Source organism: Prionailurus viverrinus, chromosome B3 (genome assembly GCF_022837055.1).
Source record: "Prionailurus viverrinus isolate Anna chromosome B3, UM_Priviv_1.0, whole genome shotgun sequence".
In the NCBI taxonomy this organism is placed as follows: Eukaryota; Metazoa; Chordata; class Mammalia; order Carnivora; family Felidae; genus Prionailurus; species Prionailurus viverrinus.
The window spans coordinates 47,512,041-47,535,335 of record NC_062566.1 but is presented as its reverse complement, the minus strand read 5'-3'; the positions used below and the strand labels follow the sequence as shown (position 1 = coordinate 47,535,335).

The 23,295-nt window shown below is 40.9% G+C and overlaps 1 protein-coding gene across 3 annotated transcripts in view; it reads right to left on the bottom strand.

Annotated features, from left to right (window-relative positions):
* Nucleotides 1-7,696: 7,696 nt before the first annotated feature.
* Nucleotides 7,697-23,295, bottom strand: part of MYO5C (myosin VC) — a 104,295-nt gene continuing 88,696 nt past the window's right edge. For all 3 annotated transcript variants that reach the window (XM_047862143.1, XM_047862145.1, XM_047862144.1), the window contains exons 39-41: nucleotides 12,770-12,944; nucleotides 12,286-12,366; nucleotides 7,697-9,144 (exon numbers count right to left, since the gene is read on the bottom strand). In XM_047862143.1, the coding sequence (XP_047718099.1) occupies nucleotides 8,992-9,144; nucleotides 12,286-12,366; nucleotides 12,770-12,944 (409 nt within the window). In that variant the 3' untranslated portion in view covers nucleotides 7,697-8,991. The remainder of the gene's footprint in view (nucleotides 9,145-12,285; nucleotides 12,367-12,769; nucleotides 12,945-23,295) is intronic.

The window sequence follows — 23,295 nt, the reverse complement described above, 5'->3', positions numbered from 1 at the left end:
TGAACTTAATATTGTTTACTACTGAGGCCCTATAGGGTTCAGTCTTCAATTGAGTTAGTTGTTCCTAGGGAGAGCTGGACCAAGGTCTTTGGAGAGGTACTTCCAGGCTGTTTATTTGCCAGAGTCCCTTTTATCTTAGTTGCTTGCCTAGCAGACTAGTTGAAAGCAGAAGCAAAAAACATTAGTCCTAAAAAATAAGAATAGCCAAAACATTCATTGAGGACATCCTGTGCCGGGTACTACTGTTTTAAACACTTTATCAGGGGCACCTGGGTGGCTCAGTCGGTTAAGCATCTGACTTCGGTTCAGGTCATGATCTCATGGTTCGTGGGTTCGAGCCCTGCATTGGGCTCCACACTGATGGTGCAGAGCCTGCTTGGGATTCTCTTCCTCTTCCTCTCTCTCAAAATAAACAAACTTAAAAAACATAAATACTTAATATAATGAACTCATTTGATTCTTACAAAGCCTTATGAGATAGTGCTATTATTCCTATTTTACATATAGGAAAACCTACCTCCTAAGAGAGTAGAGATCTGCTGGCACACCACCACCAAAGAACACAACTTGGATCTGAACTCAGGAGGTCAGAGACCAGCGTCCACATCCTGAACTCCCATGCTGTACTGCCTCACTGAGCCGATGTGTGCTGTACGTGTGTGTGTGTGTGTGTGTGTAAATTCCTATGTCACAGGACCCAAACATTAGACATCATTTTAAAAACAGGTAACTACTTAAATTTCTAAAAGGTGGCACTTACAATTTCTGCACACATTGAACAGTAGCTGAGCTGTTGAGATTTCTTGAAAACTGGCCTCAGAGCTCGTTGTTTGAAACATTTGTCACAGGAGCCAAATACGTTAACTAGAAAGGTCTGATCACACATTTTTTTTTTTTTTTTGCCCAAAATGAAGCTGAAAAAGAGAGAGAAAGAGAGAAAGGGACATATGTGCATGAGAAAAGCCAACAGAAACAGCTTTTTAAAACCTCATCTTCCTTTTATCATGATGGTTGCTCAGACTTCTACATGTGGGATGAAGTATATGCAGTTAATGTATAACCTTTGATTTATTACAACATGCTGGGTCAACACCAACTCGTTTATTTAATCAGGAAGAAAGCATTAGACAATAGGTTTTCTGGGGTTACCATTTAACTGGCTCTTTTGGCAGCTTCAGACATGGATGCAATTAATCTTTGCAGCACAATATTAATCCTGTGGGGCTTTGCAGTGGAAAGCATTGTTGTAATGGATACTATAATTGAAAACTTAAAAAAATTCTGCCTCTAAGGTACACTTTTGGAATAAAGAGTCAGAAAATGGTAGAGTCTGATCTCAACCAATACTGTAAGGCTGAGTAAACGCAGTATTGGTTCTCTGCAAGGGACACATCCCACTTATTAAATATTTGACAGCCACAGACCCAGGGTCCCTGTCTGTCCATCAAGAGGTCAACAGACAGGCCCAGGCCACTGGAAGGAGAGCAAACTTACGGAAGCAAAACCATCTGGTGGCTAAGGGTGCTGGCTCTGGCTGACCAGATCCTGGCCCCACTACTTAGGCAAGTTACTTTGAGCTCTCTGGATCTTTGCTAATCGATCACATGGGGATCTTAACATGTACTGTCACAGGGTCATCAGGGGAATTAGAAGAGACAATCCATGAAGCTTAGCTCAAGGCTGGAATACCGTGAATGCTCCATAGATGTTAAGTTGCCCTGTGAGTGCCTACAGTAGCAGCAAAAGCAGCATAGCAGTGGGAAGGGGGTGGGCGGGGGGGAGGCTAGAGATGTGGAAGAAGCAGAGGTGAGCCTAAGGCCACATTTCAGGCAGAACACAATGAAGGCCTTACTTGAAACAATGGTGTGGGATGTATGTGGACCACACTTAGGAAGAAGGAGCCAGACTTGGCGACATGTGGGGACAAGGAGGGGGAGATGTCTACAATGCCTCTTAGGTTTCTGTTGGGGAAGCTAGGTGTTGCAGTGCCACTGCTGGAAATGAGGACAAGAGGGTAAGAGGGGGAGGGAGCAGCCATCACGGTGGAGCCGATTTAATAGGTGTTCCAAAGAGTGGGACACATCAAGATTCAAAGAAATAACCCCCTGAATATAAAGATATTTGGGGGGTACTGGTCTGAACATTTCAAAGAGCAAAATTTGAGAAGAATGTATTTATGGGGCAGGTGGCAGCGGGGACACTTCTAAGGCGGGATGTCTATCATGCAGAGGTCACCATGGGGCTGGAGAAATTGGGTTGAACTCTCCCACAGCAAAGGGGCAGCTGATAGTAGTTCTGGAGATCTCTAAGTAACAGAGTAGAGGACAGTCCTTTAAGGATGAAAGATCAGAAGGGAACCAGCTACTGACCACCATGGAGTGCTTGGCCCTAACTGCTCACAGCCACCCCAGGAAGGAAGCAGACATCTGTGTTACAGCTGAGGAAGTGCCAGGGGATTAAACATGTTCAAGGTCAGTGGTGGAGCCTGAATCTGTGTGCAGTGGGACTCCGCAACACTTACCATGGAACCGGCACAATCAGTCTGCTCTGCCTTTTCATAAAACACTCAAGGGCCTGCCCACTGGAGCCTGGCCTTTGGCGAGGACCCAGTAATGTTGCCCCCCACTGCCCACACCTGCCAGTCACTAGGTCATGCTGAGGACTCCAAGTAATAGCATTAGGAAGGTGAGCCATGGGTTTTTCAGCAAGGCAGCAACGTCATTCAAGTGGATTATTCCAGCATTTGTGCTTCCAGAAGTAGGTCAGAGAGAGAATGTACAACAGGAGAATCAACTAGGTTAGGAAACTGTTATTGTGTTCTGGGAAAGAGGAAACAAGTTCTGGATGGAGTAGCAACTGTGGAAATGGAAGGAGAGAAGAAACCTGAGGGACCGAGTGGAGAAAGAATACAAGCATGGCTTGGCATTATGGGAAGGCAAGAGAAAGGGAAGGAGAAAAGAAAGGCCAGTATTCCAAATTTGGAAGGAGACACTAAATTTTAAACTTTATCAAATAATAAGAGCTGTACATGTTTATTAGAAATAATTGGAAACAGAAGGACATGAAGAGGGACAATCACCTGCATGCCCTATACTAACGAAGTGACTGCTGTTAACACTTTGTGTTTTCTTCTAGTGTCTTCATAAGCATATATTTATACTCTAAAAAAATTGGAACTGTATGCCATGTATAATTTTGAACTTTAGTTTTTTTGCTTCATAGTGCTATTGCATATTCTTGGAAAACACCATTTTCTAATGGAGACCACCAGTTTTGAGACATACCAACCTTAAATCGCTTCACACAGCTAGCATTTTAGATCTGGTTATTAAGCAGGCAAGCAACAAACTAAATTAGAAATATTACAGTATTTAAAACTATAAATATTATACATGGGCATTGTAGTGTCAGGAAAAATCAAAAAGGTATAAGGAAGAAAATAATCATCTACAATCCCACTGCCCAGAGAGACTCCTGTCCACATTTTGGCATATGCAAGAATAGATTTTATAGTTTTAATATTTTTATACACTGGTGTTTTTCACTTAGCATCTATATCATGACTAAATTTATTCTCAGCGCATTCTACCATACTTATGGTCAATAATCCTTTTTATGGTGAGGAAACTTTTCCCAGCTAGGACAAGTGTCTCAGTGAACATTTTGACAAGAAAAATATAAAAATGTCCCATTTTAACAAGCCTTGGGCACCTGGGTGGCTCAGTCGGTTGAACGTCTGACTTCAGCTCAGGTCATGATCTCGTAGTTCACGAGTTCAAGCCTGGCATTGGGCTCTGTGCTGACAGCTCAGAGCCTGGAGCCTGCTTCAGATTCTGTGTTTCCATCTCTCTCTGCCCCTCCCCTGCTCATGCTCTGTCTCTTTCTCTCTCAAAAATAAATAAATAAATAAAACATTAAAAAAATAAAGAAACAAAAAACCAAGAAAACAAGCCTTGACATGAAGTTGTTCTGCGGTTGTCCATAGAACTCAAACCTTCCCCTAATCCCACGCCAAGCACAAAATGTCCTTCCGATCTTTCACCTAAATATATAATTTGAAAATTACTGAACAACCCATCACCCTATATTTATTTTTAAGAGTACAGGCCAAAGATAGAAAGTCAGAAGTGAAAGTCCCTATAACCTGCTCTGCGTTTTTTCCCCCTTATTTAGATTTGGTGCATATCCTTCCAGACTCTTCTGACACCATACGTAAAGCTTTGTGAGTTACACAAATAAGGCTGTTAGCTATTTGCCTTCTTACCTCATTTATTGTCAGTACTTACAGAACTGTTTTGTGATAACAGCGTTGGTATTACTCTATACTATGTCCTGTCATAATTTATTAAACCAACCTATTATTGCATATGTAGGGTATCTCCAGTTTTTACTTATAAAATAAAAGTAAAATGGGCAAAAAAACTCCCCCTCCACCCCACCCTGCTTTGCTTGTGGAATGTAAACTGGTGCAGCTGCTGTGGAAAACAGTTTGGCAGTTCCTCTGAAAGCTGAACAGAGTTGTCACCATATGACCCAGCAAATCCACTCCCAGGTATATGCCCCTGAAAACTGAAAACACATGTTCACATAAAAACTCATACATGAATGTTTGTAGTAGCATTTAAGCCCAAAGTGTCAACAACTCAAACCCATCAACAAATGGGTTTATTTGTTGATCAACAAACAAACAATATATGGTATACCCATATAGTAGAATGTTATTTGGCAATAAAAAAGAATGAAATCAGGGGCGCGTGGGTGGCTCAGTTGGTTGTGTGACCGACTTCGGCTCAGGTCATGATCTTACAGTTTGTGAGTTTGGGCCCCACATCGGGCTCTGTGCTGACAGCTCAGAGCCTGGAACCTGCTTCGGATTCTGTGTCTCCCTCTCTCTCTGCTCTTGACTCTGCTCAGGCTCTGTCTCTGTCTCTGTCTCTCTCAAAAATAAACATTAAAAAATTAAAAAAAAAAAGATTGAAATTCTGTTACAGGCTGCAACATGGATGAACCTTGAAAACATGCTAACTGAAATAAGCCAGCCACAAAAGGCCACTTACTGTGACTCCAATTATATGAAATGTCCAGGATAGGCAAATCCATACAGACGGGGAAGGTAGATTAAAGGTTACCAGTAAGTGGGAGGAGGGGAGAATTGGGAGTGACTGCTTAATGTGTAAGGGGTTTCTTGTCTGGGGTGATGGAAATGCTCTGGAATTAGATAATGCACATCCTTGCATATATACTGAGAACCACTGAAATGGATGCTTTTCATTTTTGTGTGCATTATCTCATTAAAAATTATTAAAATTTTTTTTAGCGTTTATTCATTTTTGAGAGACAGAGGGAACAGAACCTGAGTGGGGGAAGGGCAGAGAGAGAGGGAGACAGAATCCGAAGCAGGCTCCAGGCTCTGAACTGTCAGCACAGAGCCCGACGCGGGGCTCAAACTCACTGACCACAAGATCATGACCTGAACCAAAGTTGGACACTCAACAGACTGAGCCACCCAGGGGGCCCCAAGATTATTATTTTTAATACAAGACTTTGAACGGACCCTTCACAAAGGCAGACATTCATATGGTCCATAAACATATAAGAGGCGCTCAATATCATTAGTCATCAAAGAAATGCAAACGAAAACCACACTGCTATACCAGTACTTACCCACTGGAATACCTAAAATTTAAAAGACTGACAATTCAAAGCGTGGCCAAGGGTGTGGAGAACTGGACCCTTTTCCTTGTTGGTGGGAGTATAAACTGGTACAACCTCTTTGGAAAACTGGTTGGCAGGACCTACTAAAGCTATACATAATCTGTGAGCTGGCAATTCTACTCCTGGATATACACTCATCAGAAACAAATACTTATACCCTCAAAAAAATGAATAAGGGTGTCATAGCAGCTTTATCCAGAATAGCCCCATGGAAAAACCCAAATGTTCATCGACAGACCGGATAAACTGTGGTATGCAATAAAGAAGAAGAACGCTCTGATGCACATGACAGTGTGGATATAGCTCACAGATGTGACTATATAACATTTGTATTAAAACCTTCCTATTCCATAAGCTGCATTCTGAGGCTTATGTTCACATGCAAAGTGTTACTTGGATCCATTTTTAAAACAGATTATATGACTTTACAGATGCCTAACTTTTTCCCCCTGGATGCCAGCACGAAATACATTTTTAAAACAAAACACCTTCCTAGTATTTCAAAAGAAACACATGCAGGTTGTAGAACAATTAGAACAGGCAGATTAACCCCCCAACCTCCCCTTACCTGTGCTCCTACCTCCCAGAAATCCCACCTAACACCTTGGTGTGTGCACATAGGAACACTTTCGGAGCATGTGGGAGAGCCTGCATATATGTGAGTACATACATACCTTCCAGAGAATCAACACTTGGAGCGACCAGCTGAGGAGTCAGTCAGACCTGCAGCTCCAAGGGGAAGGTGCCGAAGCAGAAGCCTCACCTCTAATCTCCTTATCTGGGTGTTGAGACTCAGCAGCTTTGTCCCTTCCCACGGGCACGCACTGCCGATGGCATCCTTCTGCTCATCCGCACCAGACGCCCTCAGAACCTCCACTGACCTGTGTCTCGGGCTCAGTTCTCTGCCCTCCACAGGAGGCAGATGTGGCAGCTTTGCCCCTCACGAATCCATTTCCCGCTCCACTGAGCAACCCTAACATTCCCCTGTGACTGTTACCAGCGCCTCCTGCCTTCTCAGTCCTCAGCCCACCAGCACGTCTTCATTTTGGCTATCCTTCCCACCTTCAGCTTTGTGGGACTGAGCAGGATGTGGGATGAGTGCCCCTCTCCCGTCTCCATGCATAAAGTTTTCAGCCTCTGAAGGTCCGCTTGTCTTGTTCCCAAACAAGATCTACTCCTGCTCAAGGCTGACCAGCCTCTCCCCTCCAATCCTGCTGCCTCTAATAGGACCTTGCTCCTGCAGCCCTGTCCCATCTCACCAGCATCAAGATGAGCAGTGGAACAAGTAAGATGTGGACAAGCTCTCCAGGAGCTCACAGGGTGGCAAAGGAGATGGGCAATGTTATTGGCTTCTATAGCCCAGGGTGAGTGCCGTAAAGCAGGCAAGAACCCTGACTTGTGGGAACCGAAAAGGAAGGGTGATGGGCTCCTGTGGCCCAGGGAAGATGCGGAGAGAAGGGGCATGGAGAAGGTCACAAGTGCACATCAGAAACCCACTCACGTCTCTGCCAAGTGGCCCCTCCTTCTCTCACTGTCTGGGAGCCCATGGAGGCACAGCCTGAGGCAGGACTTATGGCATATTTACTTCCCTTCTAAGAACATTTATATACTTTTTTAAAAAGTTATTTTGACAGAAAGAGAGAGAGAGACTAAAACATTTACATACTTTAAAAAAAAAGTATTATTTTGAGAGAGAGACAGAGAGAGAGAGAAACCCAAGCAGGCTCCACCTTGTCACCAAGTCCTACATGGGGCTCCAACCCACAAACTGTGAGATCATGACCTGAGCCTAAACCAAGAGTTGGACACTTAACTGACTGAGCCACCCGGGTATCCCAAATGTTTATACACGTTTTATGAGAAATTATGTATCTATAAAGATCCCAGCATTTTTAAGTATACAACCCTTAAAGAAAAGCATAAGCCTCGTGCACGTAAGAAAAATGTAGTCTCCCAGCAATTAAAAAAGACCTGACCCAACTCATTTGGTAATTTATTTTATTGATTAAAATATTTAAAAGTTCTACTTTTTCATTTCTTCATATACAATGTATCTAAAAGAACTAAATCATTTATAATATGCAAAGGCATTGTTACATATTAATAGGGTGATGTTGCTTCATAATCATGTATTATCACTCCTAAGACATAGACCTGTGGGACAGAACCACAGCTCGTGCCTGTGAGTCTGTCAGAGACAGGAGGGCTGGTTGGATTCTTGGAATGGGCCAGACGCCACAGGCTAGCAGTGCAACATCATGTGCTCTGAAGGAAGGAATGAGAACGTCTGGGGGGACAAGGGATGGTTGGTTTTCATGAAACTTGGGAAATACTGGTTTCTCAACAGGAAGAACTGACATAATTCTTCAGTTTTTTTTTTTATGGGAAAATTTAAAAACATTTGAATGCTGAAAAGAGAGAGAAAACCAATTAGGTTGCCTTTTAAACTTAGTTTTTAGAGAAGCTGTTGCACGAACGATATTGAACAATGAAAAACATATGGCCAATATGTTGGCAGATAAAACATAAAGAAATGTTCTTTCAGAAGAGGTGGTAAATGCCCTGGCAATTAATTTTAATAATATATTCGTTTTAGGTAGATATATACATAAAACACTTCACGTGATTCATTTCAGACTGAATATTTGCCTAAAAACCAGAGGGCTCTTAAATGATAAATATTTTTTCACGCAGGAGCATTTTTAGTGAAAGTCAGTGAACCCCACCCCTCCCACCCTGGGCAGGAGTCATGGGGTGAGAGGAATTTCGACAGGGCATTGTGGCCAAATGGGATTATTTCCTGGAAGACTCAGCCCTGGAACCCACTCGCAGCTTCATAAATGTACCTGGGCTTCACATGAACATTAGTAAACTTAGGGGGCACTGTGTCCCCAGATCATACTCCTTTGAGGGGAGCCCTGTCACAAAACAGATCTAGACAAGAGGCACCTGGAAGAAAACATGGAAAACAGATCTAGACAAGAGGCACCTGGAAGAAAACATGGGCCTTGAAGGAATTCCAGTAAAAGCTGGCTGTGATTCAGAAGGTAGACATGGCCTTTCCAACCGCAGCTGGTGTGTGTTAACTCTTACAAAATGACAGTGGCAGCAGCATCACGGGGAACAAGAGAAGATGTGGCCCATCTTGGAGAATTCTTCTTTGCTTCTTTACATCACATTCCAAAGCATTTCCGGTTCCAATTAACAACCACATCCCTCATATTTGACCTTCATTTGGCTTCTGAGGGAAACACACATTTCCTCTCCTTTCTCCTGCTATAATCTATTGAGAAAACCTAGCTTAAAACTGCTGGGGATCTGGATCATTTCCAGAGCATGTGGAGAGGGGGTAAAAGGAAAGGTAACTTGAAAGAGATATTTTGTATCCAACATCAGCTGTGATGAATCCTCCCGGCTATTTAGGAGAGCCTGAAATAAGAACCAGAAGAAAAATGAATAAGGAAACCAGTGCATTCTGCTTTATGACTGTTTAGAAGTCTAGAGTAAGGAAAACACAACTCCAGCTTCACTGAAAAGCTCCTTTCAAAATCATGTGAGAGAATACACAAAAGACTATTTTAACAACACAATACCATGGTGACATGGTCTATGCAGGATTTCCAGTCGCTCTCATGAATATTTACTTAAGTGCTCTGTTTCACCTCAGAAGTTAATTTCCCACAGGATGGAATGACTGTAAATGGATCTGTTTTCTATTCTTATCCACTCTTGTGGCATAATTCTAAACCCAAACATGAGTAGATCTCACAGATAAAGTCTTATAGCAATTATCCTTCTTTTTAGTTCAGTAGTTTGTGAACTTTTTGTCTAAAGACCCCTTTAAATTCTTTTTATTTTTAAGTTTACTTTTGGGGCATCTGGGTGGCTCAGTTGGTTAAGTGGCCGACTTTGGCTCAGGTCATGATCTCGCAGTTCATGGGTTTGAGCCCTGCATCGGGCTCTGTGCTGACAGCTCAGAGCCTGGAGCCTGCTTCGGATTCTGTATCTCCCTCTCTTTCTGCCCCTCCCTGCCCTGCTCTCTATCTCAAAATTAAATAAACATTATAAATTAAAAAAAAAAATAAAGTGTACTTTTATTATTATTATTATTATTATTTTAAGTAGCCTACATGGCCAGCATGGAGCCCAATATGGGGCTTGAACTCATGACCCTGAGATCAAGAAATGAACTGAGATCAAGAGTCGAACACTTAACTGTGCCACCCAGGTGCCCCAAGACCCCTTATACCCTTTAAAGATTATTGAGGACCCTAAAGAGCTTTGGGTATGTAGGTATAGCTATTGATATTTACCATATTAGTAATTAAAATACTTCAAAATATTAAATCATTAAAATAAAAAGAACAAACCCAATGCATGTAAACATGTATTGAAAAATAACTATTTTTGAAAACAAAAAAATTTAGTAGGAGGCAGTATTGTTTTATATTTTTGTAAATCTTTTTAATGCCTGACATAATATGACAGGTGGAAACTTGTATCCACTTCTACCTTAAATCCATAGTGACATGTTATTTTGGTTGAAGTCTATAAGGAAAAGTGTGCCTCACACATACATATTTAGAAAAAAGAAAACTTTGCAGACTCACTGAAAGGGTCTCTAGAATGCCCAGGATCCTTGAACTAAACTTTGAGAACTGATGTGCTAGTTGATTGGGGAAGAAACTTTAGGGATTTAAATAAGAAAAAAATGGGTATACAAGACTCTGTTTCCATTCAGGCTCTGCTCTCTTGCACAGACTGATAAGAAGACTGATAATAAACAAGACATCCTGAAGGAACATAGCAGCTGAGTGGTGATTTTGGTGTTTTCATTCCCTTCCCACTGAGGCTAAAATGGGTTCTGAAAGTGGGGGTATTTGACAGAGAAAATTCCTGCTGCTTTTGCTAAGTGCCTTTCATTTGCATGTTTGGTAAATGTGCTTTAATCTTAGATTTCTATAACCGTAATTCAATATCAATTTCTTTTTTTTTATTTTAGAGAAAGAAAGAGTGCAAGTAGGGGAGAGGGGGCGTAGGGAGAGAGAGAGGGATAATCTTAAGCAGACCCCACTCAGCGCAGAGCCCAAAGCGGGGCTCCATGCCATGACCCAGGTATGACCAGAGCCGAAATCAAGAGTCAGATGCCCAACCGACTGAGCCACCCAGGCACTCCTCAATATCAATTTCTTATACTGAAAATTAAAAGGCACATCCCTTGGAGAAACGGGAACCCTCTTACACTGTTGGTGGGAATGCAAACTAGTTGCAGCCACTCTGGAAGACAGTGTGGAGGTTCCTCAAAAAATTAGGAGGTTCCTCTAAAAATAGATCTACCCTATGACCCAGCAATAGCACTGCTAGGAATTTACCCAAGGGATACAGGAGTGCTGATGCATAGGGGCACTTGTACCCCAATGTTCATAGCAGCACTTTCAACAATAGCCAAATTATGGGAAGGGCCTAAATGTCCATCAACTAATGAATGTATAAAGAAATTGTGAAAAGAGAGGTTAGAGTGGGAGAGAGCCAAAGCATAAGAGACTGTTAAAAACTGAGAACAAACTGAGGGCTGATGGGGGGTGGGAGGGAGGGGAGGGTGGTGACGGGTATTGAAGAGGGCATCTCTTGGGATGAGCACTGGGTGTTGTATGGAAACCAATTTGACAATAAATTTTATATATTAAAAAAAAGAAAAAAATAAACCAAAAAAAAAATAAATTGCAGTTTATATACACAATGGAATACTACATGGCAATGAGAAAGAATGAAATACGGCCTTTTGCAGCAATGTGGATGGAACTGGAGAGTGTTATGCTAAGTGAAATAAGTCATACAGAGAAAGACAGATACCATATGTTTTCACTCTTATGTGGATCTTGAGAAACTTAACAGAAGACCATGGGGGAGGGGAAGGAAAGAGAAAGTTAGGGAGAGAGCCAAACCATAAGAGACTCTTAAAAACTGAGAATAAACTGAGGGTTGATGTGGGGTGGGAGGGATGGAAGGGTGGGTGATGGGTATTGAGGAGGGCACCTGTTGGGATGAGCACTGGGTGTTGTATGGAAATCAATTTGACAATAAATTTCATATTAAAAAAAATAAAAAAATAAAAATATGAACCAAAAAAAAAAAAAAGAAGAAGATGTGGTCTATATATACAATGGGATACCACACGGCAATGAGAAAGAATGAAATCTGGCCATTTGTAGCAACGTGGATGGAACTGGAGAGTATTGTGCTAAATGAAATAAGTCAGGCAGAGAAAGACAGATACCATATATTTTCACTCTTATGTGGATCCTGAGAAACTCAATAGAAGACCAGCGGGGAGGAGAAGGGGGAAAAAAAGTTACAGAGAGGGAAGGAGGCAAACCATAAGAGACTTCTTAAATACGGAGAACAAACTGAGGGTTGATGGGGGGTGGAGAAAGTGGGTGATGGGCATTAAGGAGGGCACCTGTTGGGGCGAGCACTGGGTGTTGTAGGGAAACCAATTTGACAATCAATTATAGTTAATATAAAAAATAAGGAAATAAAAAATAAAAGGCACATGCTTAAGGATCATACCTGTACTTTGCGAACGAAGGATGGAGTCACTCTTTTCTCGAAGTCATCTATAGGTGTGTATGAATTAAGGATCTTTATGATCTGCGAACAGCACATAAGATGGTGTTAGACCATGAAAAAGGACAAGTCTGTCCATGAAATAATGATTCAATGGTTTGGGCACCGTTGGGAACCACACATAGTTCTTTAACATTGTAATTTGGCTCTAGGAACCATGTGCTCCAGCCTCCTTCCTTACTGCCCCCATTCTCCATACATACACATCTGTGTTTTGTGGGCAGGGAATGCACTTCTGTGTTTTAAAGTTCTAAGTTAGTATTAAATAAATGTTTTTTAGATAAGATGGTGGTCCATGGAAGATACATCTCCTCAAAGAGCACACAGAGCCTCAGATATACCCTATCGCTGGCTAAGCCAGAAAGGGGGACATCAGTGACATGATTTGGTAGTGAAGATCAGGGACACACTCTGTAAATGTGGTCACCTGCACAGCAGACAGTGAGGTACAGCGTTCATAGATCTCCTTGGCATCGCTGTCTGTGGTCTTCTTGACCTGAAGCAACCAGGCTGCCTGAGAGAGAGGCTCCAAAGTTTCCTTAGCCAAGCTGTTCTGCAAATTCTTATCTTTAAGCCATTCTTCTAAGTAGCTGATGTTGCACCTGGAGTAAAAGCCAGAGAAACAGACAAGAGTGGGTGATCCATTGAGAACACTTCAGAGTAGGGTGCTGAATCCCCCAGTGTGTACTGAGAGGGTCCCCAAGTTCACTGACAGCCTTAGGACCACAGTCCAGCAGTTTCTTCATTTGTAACATGAGGGAGTTGGACCAGATGATCAGCTCTCATGACCCATGGTTCTAAGGATCTTGATGGTCTGGGGTGAGGGGCCATACCAGTTATAAACTTTGGGGAAAATCTGAGCAAAAAGCAGCAACTGTAATAATTTATAAAGTAATCTATTAAAATACCCTTAATAATGGATTTGAAAATCTACTAAAGGAAAAAACCATAGTGATATTTGAAGACTTACATTGGTATAAAAAACTCATTTCTTTTCCTAAGTTGGCAGAAAATTTTCAATTGGTAGAAGGCTTTAATTCAGTCCACTGGGGTTTTTATTCTTGTTTCATAAGTTTATGAATTAAGAGGCATGGGTTTTAGTCCCACCAATCTACTGTGTGAACTTGGAAAGTTACTCAACCTCTCTGGGTAAATGAGAATGTTGAGAACCCTCATACACTGTTGGTAGGAATGTAAAATACCATAGCTGCTAAGAAAAATAGTTTGGCAGTTCCTCAAAATGTTAAACATAGAACTGCCATATGACCCAGCAACTCTACTTCTAATACTCAAGAGAACTGAAAGCACGTCCATATAAAACACTGTGCACAAATGTTCACTGCAGCATTATTTATAATAGCCAAAAAATGAAAACAACCCAAACGTCCACCAACTGATGGATACACAAATTGTGGTATGTCCATACAATGGAATAGTATTCAGCAATAAAAAGGAATGAGGTAGTGTTACATGTGGTCACATGGATGAGTGGTGAAAACTTTACGCTAAGTGCAAGAAGCCAGTTACAATAGACATCACATTTGGGGCACATGGGTGGCTCACTTGGTTAAGCATCTGACTCTTGGTTTCAGCTAAGGTCATGATTTCACAGTCTGTGAGTTCGAGCCCCATGTCAGGCTCTGTGTTGACAGTGAAAAGCCTGCTTGATATTCTCTCTCTCTCTCTCTCTGCTCATCCCTCACTTGCACTGTCTCTGTATCTCTCAAAATAAATAAATACCCTTAAAAATATCTAAAAGAAAATATATCACATTTTATGATTCCATTTACAAAAGTGGCCAGGACAGGCAAACCTATAGGGAAAGAAAATATATTTGTGGCTGCCTAGGCTGAGGGAGGGGGGCCTGGGGAGGTGGGATGTGGTAGGGGATAAGAGTGGCTGCTAATAGGTATAAGGTTTCTTTATAAAGTGATGGAAATATTTTAAAATCACATTATGGTGATGTTTGCACAACTCTGTAAATATACCAAAAACCATTGAACTATATGGGTATGGTTTACAGAACAGATAAACTTCACAGCGTGTAAATTATCTGTCAGTGAAGCTGTTTTAAAAAATCGACAGGGGACACCTGGCTGGCTCAGTTGGAGGAATATGTGACTCTTGATCTCAAGACCATGGGTTCATGCCCCACATTTGGTGGAGAGATTACTTAAATAAACAAACTTTAAAAAATTGAGTTTTGAACTAGGTGATCTCTAAGGTCATTTCTAGCTCTGACCTTTTAAATTAGCAACTCCCTATGTGGGTCTTTGATTATAACACTGGGACAACAATGCTGAATTGAAGTATTCCATAGGGATGTAATGAGTATGAGATACCATCTCTTACACTGGTTTCCCCCTTTTTTGCACTGTCAATGTTGCCCCACTAGTTTGAGTCCTTATTACAATACATTCCTATTGGGCCTCTCATCTTGTCCCTTCTAATCCATTCTATTTGGTCCTGCTACAGTACTTCCTTAATCTGGATGTTGAGCATGTTAATTCTCTCACTTAAAAATCAGTGGTGGAAGGGCACCTGGGTGGTTCAGGGGGTTAAGTGTCCGACTTTGGCTCAGGTCATGATCTCACTGTTCGAGAGTTCAAGCCCTGTGTTGGGCTCTGTGCTGACAGCTCAGAGCCTGCAACCTGCTTCGGATTCTGTGTCTCCCTTTCTCCCTGCCACTCCTCTTCTCCCTCTCTCTTTCTCTCAAAAATAAATAAACATTAAAAATTTTTAAAAAATCAGTGGTGGAATATGATACAGTAATTCCACTACTGGGTATTTACCCAAAGAAAATAAAAACACTAATTCAAAAAGATATATGCACCCCTATGTTTATTATAGCATTATTTAAAATAGTCAAGATATGGAAGCAGCCCAGGTGTATATCTGGTCCATAGATGAATGAATAAAGAAGGTGTGGTATATATGTACAATCAAATATTACTCGGCCATAAAAAATAATGAGATCTTGCCATTTGCAACAACATGGATGAACCTAGAGCTTATAATGCTAAGTGAAATAAGTCAAAGAAATACAAATACCATATGATTTCACTCACATGTGGAGTTTAAGAAACAAAACAAAGGAAAAAAGAAGCAAAGAAAAATAACCTCAGATTCTTAAATACAGAGAACAAACTGGTGGTTATCAGAGGGGAGGTGGGTGGGAGGATGGGCGAAACAGATAAAAGGAATTAATAGTAGACTTATCCTGATGAGTACTGAGTAATGTATAGAGTTGTTGAATCATTATATTGTATACCTGAAACTAATACAACACTCTATGTTAATTATACCTCAATTAAAAAAAAAAGTGGGAGCGGGGGAGGGAATCAGTGGTGGAGTTCTGGTTCTTGGTAAGAGCACACTCCATTTTGCCCCTCCCAATGAATGCAGCTATAAAAGCTTGATGGAATGTCTTGAAGCAGCTATTTGATGACTCTGAAAGGTAAATAGTACCAGATGGATTGGGGAAGAAGACCAGTATTTGAGGTATTGCCAAATGGATAATCAGTTTACCAGTTTATTCCATCTGCTATTCATTAGCTTGACCTCAAAGAAGCCTGAAGCTCAGCAGTGGGTACTGATGACAACAAAGAGCTCCAGAAGGAGCCCTCTAGGTCTGGCTTGAGGGGCTGAAAAGAGGTGTGTTAAAGCTCCTGAGAGGGTGGAAATCCTCTCCTTTTACCTTCTTCTTTCAGGTTTAAGCCCCAATTTCATTGTGGTAGCAATGGTGGCAATGGAGTCCAGGAAGAAGCTAAAATTCTCAGGGAGAAAAATCTTCTCCAAATGGACCAACTGTGGTTCATGAGAAAGGGGTGAACCCCCATTGTTCTATTCTGCCACCACTGAGCCTCAGATGAAGACATTTGCAGGAAGTACACCACACAGTGAGGTGAGTAAAGCCCCAGGTTTCTGTCTGGAGGACCAAAGAGGGATTTCCAGCAATCTGGAAAGTATCAGGGGTGATTTGGAGAAGGAGGAACTTGGGAAAGCAATCCCTTGAAATTGTTTATGAACTCCTTGGTACATTCCTCTGGGCTTATGCATGGATCTGATCCTCAACAGCACACATAGTTTGAAGACTAAACTATGAGACAGAGCACCATGCAAGTTTCAGACTGACCACTGTGTGTCACACATGAGACAGAACCAAACAGCATTACAAAGGCTTTGAAAACTGACGTGGGAAACACGAGCCACCAAGGATGGTCAGAACTTGCAAGTGAACTCAAATGGTGTGATTATCTGATAAAAATACCAACATTCTCCATAACAATGAAAGATTCAAAATCTCATAGTGTAATATTAAAAGTGTCCAGAATACAATTCAAAATTACTTGACATATGAAGAACCAGGAAAACCTCAATTTGCATCAAATAAGACAATCAGCAGGTGTCAACTCTGAGATGATGCACACTTGGAATTATCTCACAAAGACTTTAAAGAAGCTATCGCAAAAATGCTCCAAAAAGTGAAGATGAACTATCTTGAAATAACTGGAAAGATAGAAAGTCTCAGAAAAGAAATAGAATGATATAAAGAAAAACCAAATGAAAATTTTAGAAGTGAAAAATCCAGTAACAAAAATAATTCTCTTAATAGGCTCAATAGCAAAATAGACATGGCAGAGGAAAGAATCTGTGAACTTGAAGGGGTCAATAGAGATTATTTAATCTAAAGAATATAAAGGGAAAAAAACTGAAAAAATAAACAGAACCTTATGGACTCATGGGATAATAATGAAAGGTTTAACATTTGTGTTATTGAAGTTCCAGAGGAAAGGAGAAATTAAGATGCAGACAAAATATTTGAAGAAATGGCTTAAAATGTCTCAGATTTAGTGAGATATACAAGCCTACAGATTCAAAAAGCTCAGGGAATCTCAAAGAGATTCTTGGGAACCCCAAGAAATCCACACCTAGACACATCCTAAGTCTAAGTCCTAAGACACATACTTTAGGAAAGAAGGTGAAATGAAGGCATTTTCACGTGAAAGAAAACTAAGTATTGCCAGTGAACCTGCTGTACAAGGACCTACTGACAGAATTTCTTCAGACAGAAAGGAAATGATATTAACATGACATTTGGGGGAAAAAAAAAGACTTGAAACATTAGGAATGAAGGAGTAACAGAAATGGTAAATATGTGAGTAAATATAATAGGCAATTCTTCTATTGAGTTCCTTAAAATATTTTAGATGGTTTAAAATAAAAATTATAACATTATCCAGAACAGTTTTTGATTATGTATATATAATACATAAAACAACTATAACATAAAGTGGAAAGGGGAAAGGGGACTATGTGATGGTTAGCTTCTACATTCCACTTGACATGGTTAAGATAATGATTCTCAACGTTTATTTATTTTTGGGACAGAGAGAGACAGAGCATGAACGGGGGAGGGGCAGAGAGAGAGGGAGACACAGAATCGGAAACAGGCTCCAGGCTCTGAGCCATCAGCCCAGAGCCCGACGCGGGGCTCGAACTCACGGACCGCGAGATCGTGACCTGGCTGAAGTCGGACGCTTAACCGACTGCGCCATCCAGGCGCCCCAAGATAATGATTCTCAATAGACTGAAGAAGTTAAGTATACATACTGTAATCCCTAGAACAAACTAAAAAACACAAAAAACATAAAAACACAAAAAGCAACCACTAAAAAACACAGTAGATAAATTTAAAACGGGTATTAAGGGGCGCCTGGGTGGCTCAGTCAATTAAGCGTCCAACTTCGGCTCAGGTCATGATCTCACAGCTTGTGAGTTCAAGCCCCGCATTGGGCTCTGTGCTAACAGCTCGGAGCCTGGAGCCTGCTTCAATTCTGTGTCTCCCTCTCCCTCTGCCCCTACCCTGCTTGTGCTCTCTGCCTCTCATAAATGAAAAAATGTTAAAAATATTAAAAAAAAATAAAAGGAGTATCAAAAATATTCAAAGAACCCAAGAGAAGGCAGAGAAAGGAAGTCAGAGAAATAAAAACCAAAGGAACAAATAGAATAAAATGGTAGACTTAAATCTAAACATATTAATAATTACATTAAATTGAAATGGCCTAAACACTCCAATTAAGAAGCACAGATTGTCAGACTTGCTTTAAAAAATCCAAAACTAAACCAAACAAGATCCAAATGTACACTGCCTATAAGAAAGTCACTTTAGGGGCACCTGGGTGGCTCAGTTGGTTGAGCGTCTGACTCTTGATTTCAGCTCAGGTCATGATCTCAGGGTCATGGGATCAGGCCCTGGGTCGGGCTCTGTGCTGAATGTGGAGCCTGCTTAGGATTCTCTCTCTCTCTCTCTCTCTCTCTCTCTCTCTCTCTCTCTCTCTGTCTCTCTCTCTTTCTCTCCCTCCCTCTGCCCCATTCCCCACTTTCACGCGTGCGCGCGCGCACACACACACACTCTCTCTCTCTCAAATGAAAAAAGAAGTAAAGTAAGTCATTTCAAATATGACACAGGTAGGTTAAAAGTAAAAGGATGAAAAAAGATACACTATGAGAACACTAATCAAAAGAAAAAGTAGGCTTTCAGACACAGTAGATTTCAGAGCAGAGAAGATTACCATTAGAGGGCTAAAGAAGGACCCTACATAATGTTAGGATGGTCAACTCACTAAGAAGACATTAAATACATGAAGCAAAAACTGACAAACTGAAGGAACATACAGATTCATAATTACAGATGGACTTCAACACTCCTCTCAGTAATCAACAGAAATAATACACAGAAAATCGGCAAGGATATAGAACTGAAAAACACCATCAACAAACTGGGTCAAATTGACATTTGTAGGACGTCCCACCCAAACACAGTAGAATATACATTCTTTTCAACTGTATGTGGAACATTCACAAAAACAGATCATTTTCTAGGCATAAAAGCAAATCTTCACAAATTTAAAAGGAATTGAAATCATACAAAGTTTTTTTAATGTAAAAATATTTAAAAGTTTTTATTTAACATATAAACCTGGGCAATTCTCAAAGTGGGATGGTTAGTGACTCTGGTGTCTTAATCTATGATATATTTCAACCTATGTGCATCTTGAGATTATTTTTTTATTATGATAAAAGACATATAATTTACCACCTTAACTTTAAAATTTTTTTAATGTTTATTTATTTTTGAGAGAGAGAGAGAGAGCGATAACAAGCAGAGGAGAGGCAGTGAGAGAGAAGGAGACAGAATCCCAGGCAAGCGCCACGGTGTCAGCACAGAGCCCAATGTGGGACTCGAACTCATGAACCATGAGATCATGATCTGAGCTGAAACCAAGAGGCAGATGCTTAACCAACTGAGCCACCCAGGCACCCCACCATCTTAGCCATTTTTAAAAACCAAAAAAATTTTGTTAATGTTTATTTATTTTTGAGACAGATACAGAGCATGAATGGAGAGGGTCAGAGAGAGGGAGACATAGAATCTGAAGCAGGCTCCAGGCTTCGGGCTGTCAGCACAGAGCCTGTGCTGAAAGCAGGGCTCAAACTCAGGGACTGTGAGATCATGACCTGAGCTGAAGTCAGATGCCTAACCAACTGAGCCACCCATGCGCCCGGCATCTTAACCATTTTTAAGTGTAGAGTATAGTAGTGTTAACGGTGTGCAACAACAGATCCCTAGAACTCTTTCATCTTTCAGACCTGAAACTCTTTATCCACTGAACAACACCTCCCCTTTTCCCGCTCTCCTCAGCCTCTGGCAGCCACCATTCTCCTTTCTGTTTCCAAGAGTGTGCCTGACAGAATATGTTCTTTGATCATATGGAATCAAACTAAATATTAGTAATAGACAAGTAGCAAGAAAGTCTCTGAACAGTTGAAAAAGAAGCAACATACTTCTAAATAATCCACAGGGCAAACAGTAAGACTCCAGGGAAATCAGAAACTACTTTTCAACTCAACAAAGGTGGAAATACAACATTTCCAAATTTGTGGGATAAAGTTGGCACTTGGAGAGAAATTCATAGCATTAAATGCTTATGTTAGAAAAAAGAGGTCTCAAAGTCAATAACCAGTGCTTCTCCCCTAAGAAACTAGAAAAAAAAGAGCAAAATAAATCCAAAGTAAGAATGAAATAATAAAGACAGTAATAGAAATCAATTAAATTTTTTAAAATAGAGAAAAATCAATAGAAGTAAAAACTGGTTACTTGAAAAGATCAGTAAAATTGATAAACCTCTAGCAAGACGGATCACGAGAAAAAGATAAGACACAGATCACCAATATAGGAATCAAAAGGGGCAGATACCACTACAAATTCTACAGAAACTAAAATAATAAGAAAATATTGTCAGTAGTCTATGCACATAAACTCAACAACTTTGAGTGGACCAATTCCTTTAAAAAACTCACCAAAGATGAAATATATAATCTGAATATTCCAATAACTATTAATGGAATTGAATTCATAGTTTATCTAAAAAAAAGTTTTTATTGTTTTTATTTATGTTTGAAGGAGAGAGAGACAGAGCATGAGCGGGGGGAGGGGGGCGCAGAGAGAGAGGGAGGCACAGAATCTGAAGCAGGTTCCAGGCTCCGAGCTGTCAGCACAAAGCCCGACATGGGGCTCGAATCCATGAGCCATGAGATCATGATCTGAGCCAAAGCCGGACGCTTAACTGACTGAGCCACCCAGGCGCCCCATGAATTCATAGTTTAAAGCCTTCTGGAAAAAAAAAACACAAAAAAAAACAACTTATGGTGGCTGCCACTGCTGAGGGACTAAAGCATGCACTGCTCACCCTGGAAAATGGCATTCTACTTATCTCTGTAACCAATCCGGCACTCCATTCAAAGGGAGCTATTAATACCTACCATCAGTTATCCTTTACTGAGGCCTGTGTTCATTCTTCTAAGTCTTGGTCTGCTGAAATTCTGCCTGTCCTTTCAGGCCCCAATCAATGCTTTTCATGTTCTTTGCAAATTCCCTCAGTACAGCAAGAAATGTATGTGCTTGGGCCACGTTATTCTGGTTCCTAACAGAACTGTCTCCACATGCTGTATGTTGGCTTTTATCAAAGATCACTGGGCAAAGCAGCCACGATGAAATTTGCTGTAAAAATGCTATTGTGGAGATTATGAGATAAAGTTCCACATGAAATAGTATTTTTATATTTCATGACTAGGAACAAAAAAATAGGTAATAGGAAAATCTTTAAATCTTCCCTGAGCACATCAGCCTCACCATGCTCAACAAGACCAAAGAGCTGATGACAACATTTGCTTTTTGTCCTGCCAGCCAGAAAGCCCCCATTGGCTATAAACAGTGTTCTAGCTACTTTGTCCACAGTTTACTACCTTTTTTCCTTTGGGTCTTGATTTTTTACCTGAATTCATGTATTATTATTTTGTTGCTTGTGTTTTCATTGCAAAGCCACCTCACATCCTTATGGGCCTTGCTATGGCAGTGGCTTAATAAATACCTGAATGAATGAATCCCTGTCAAATGCATGTGGTATTCAGAGCAACCTACTCTAAAGGAATTACTTCCTGGATGTCCACTTTTGATTGGTGAAAGGAAAAAGCACTGGGTACCCATGGGGACAGAAGTTGCCTCTCCTCTGAACAGTTGTTACTGGACCTAGAGTCACGTGTCTTGCTTATGACCATCTTCACTCATGGAGAACCCACAGAAGGAATGACAACTGCTTAGTCAAGACTCTAATGAAACATTCAGGTTTATGTGTTCATAAAGTATTCATACTTTAAATAGGGTTGAGTCCTACCTCAGAGACCTACAGGGCTTCTTCTTGGAGCTTGTGAAATAAACAGAACCCTTTCCTTTCTCAATGAAAAGGAAAAGATCCACAAAGGCTAGTCTTTGGGAATATTCCTTCTTCTTTTTTTTAATGTTTATTTATTTACTTTGAGGGAGAGGGGGAAGGAGGGGCAGAGAGAGAGGGAGAGAGAATCCCAGGTAGGTTCTGTGCCATCAGTGTTGAGCCTGACATGGGGCTCAATCTTACAATCATGAGATTATGACCTCAACTGAAATCAGGAGTCAGATGTTCAACCAACTGAGCCACCCAGGTATCCCAGGAATACTCATTCTTATCTGAAAATCTCAACCTGGTATCATGGGAATTTGCCAGCTTGGTTTGAGGGGATGTCCAATTCCAAGTTTCATTAATGCTGAAAAGGTTTAATGGATGTCTCGTTTACTTCTTGGCTTAAGATACTATCAACACGACCTCAGGCTTTCATGTCACACACAGGTATCAAATCCCTGTACACATTATAAAAAATCCTAAATATCTACACTATTTTATGTGTTTTCTAATCATGTGACAGCATTAATTCAAACAGTAGCTCAGGGTTTGTGTTTCCTCAACTAAGAGATAAGTAAAGGTGGACACACCTCAAAAGTGATTACCATGTCCTCAGCCTGCTGGTCTGGCTGCTCCCAAAACAAACCTCTGCTAATCTAGACAGCGATACCTACCAAAGCCTGGGGACCGGTCCTCCTCAGTTCCAGCACTATGCCTTTGCCTGCCTCATTTCTCCTGCCTGGAATGTTCTTCTCCCTTTTTAAATCACTCAATGCACAGCTCTCAGGCTTAACTTTTCTGTCCTCAGTAATCTCTCTTCTCTGCAGCACTCATTTGTGACTTAATCAGACTTGCCTTGAATTGTTATCTGGCTATTTTGAGTTTCTAGAGGGCAGGGATCAAACTGCTCTTTCCTTTGTTTCCTGTGTCCTCCACCAGGCAGTGCTATTCACAGAGGTGATGGTGAGTAAACACTGGCTGAGTGTATGATAAGCACCCAGGGCCAGGATTTAAAATCTACAATTACTAGTTGCTAGTCTTTTTTTTTTTTTTTTAATATTTTTAATGTTTGTTTATTTTTGAGAGAGAGAGAGACACAGAGTGCAGGAAGGGGCATAGAGAGAGGCAGACACAGAATCCAAAGCAGACTCCAGGCTCTGAGCTGTCAGCACAG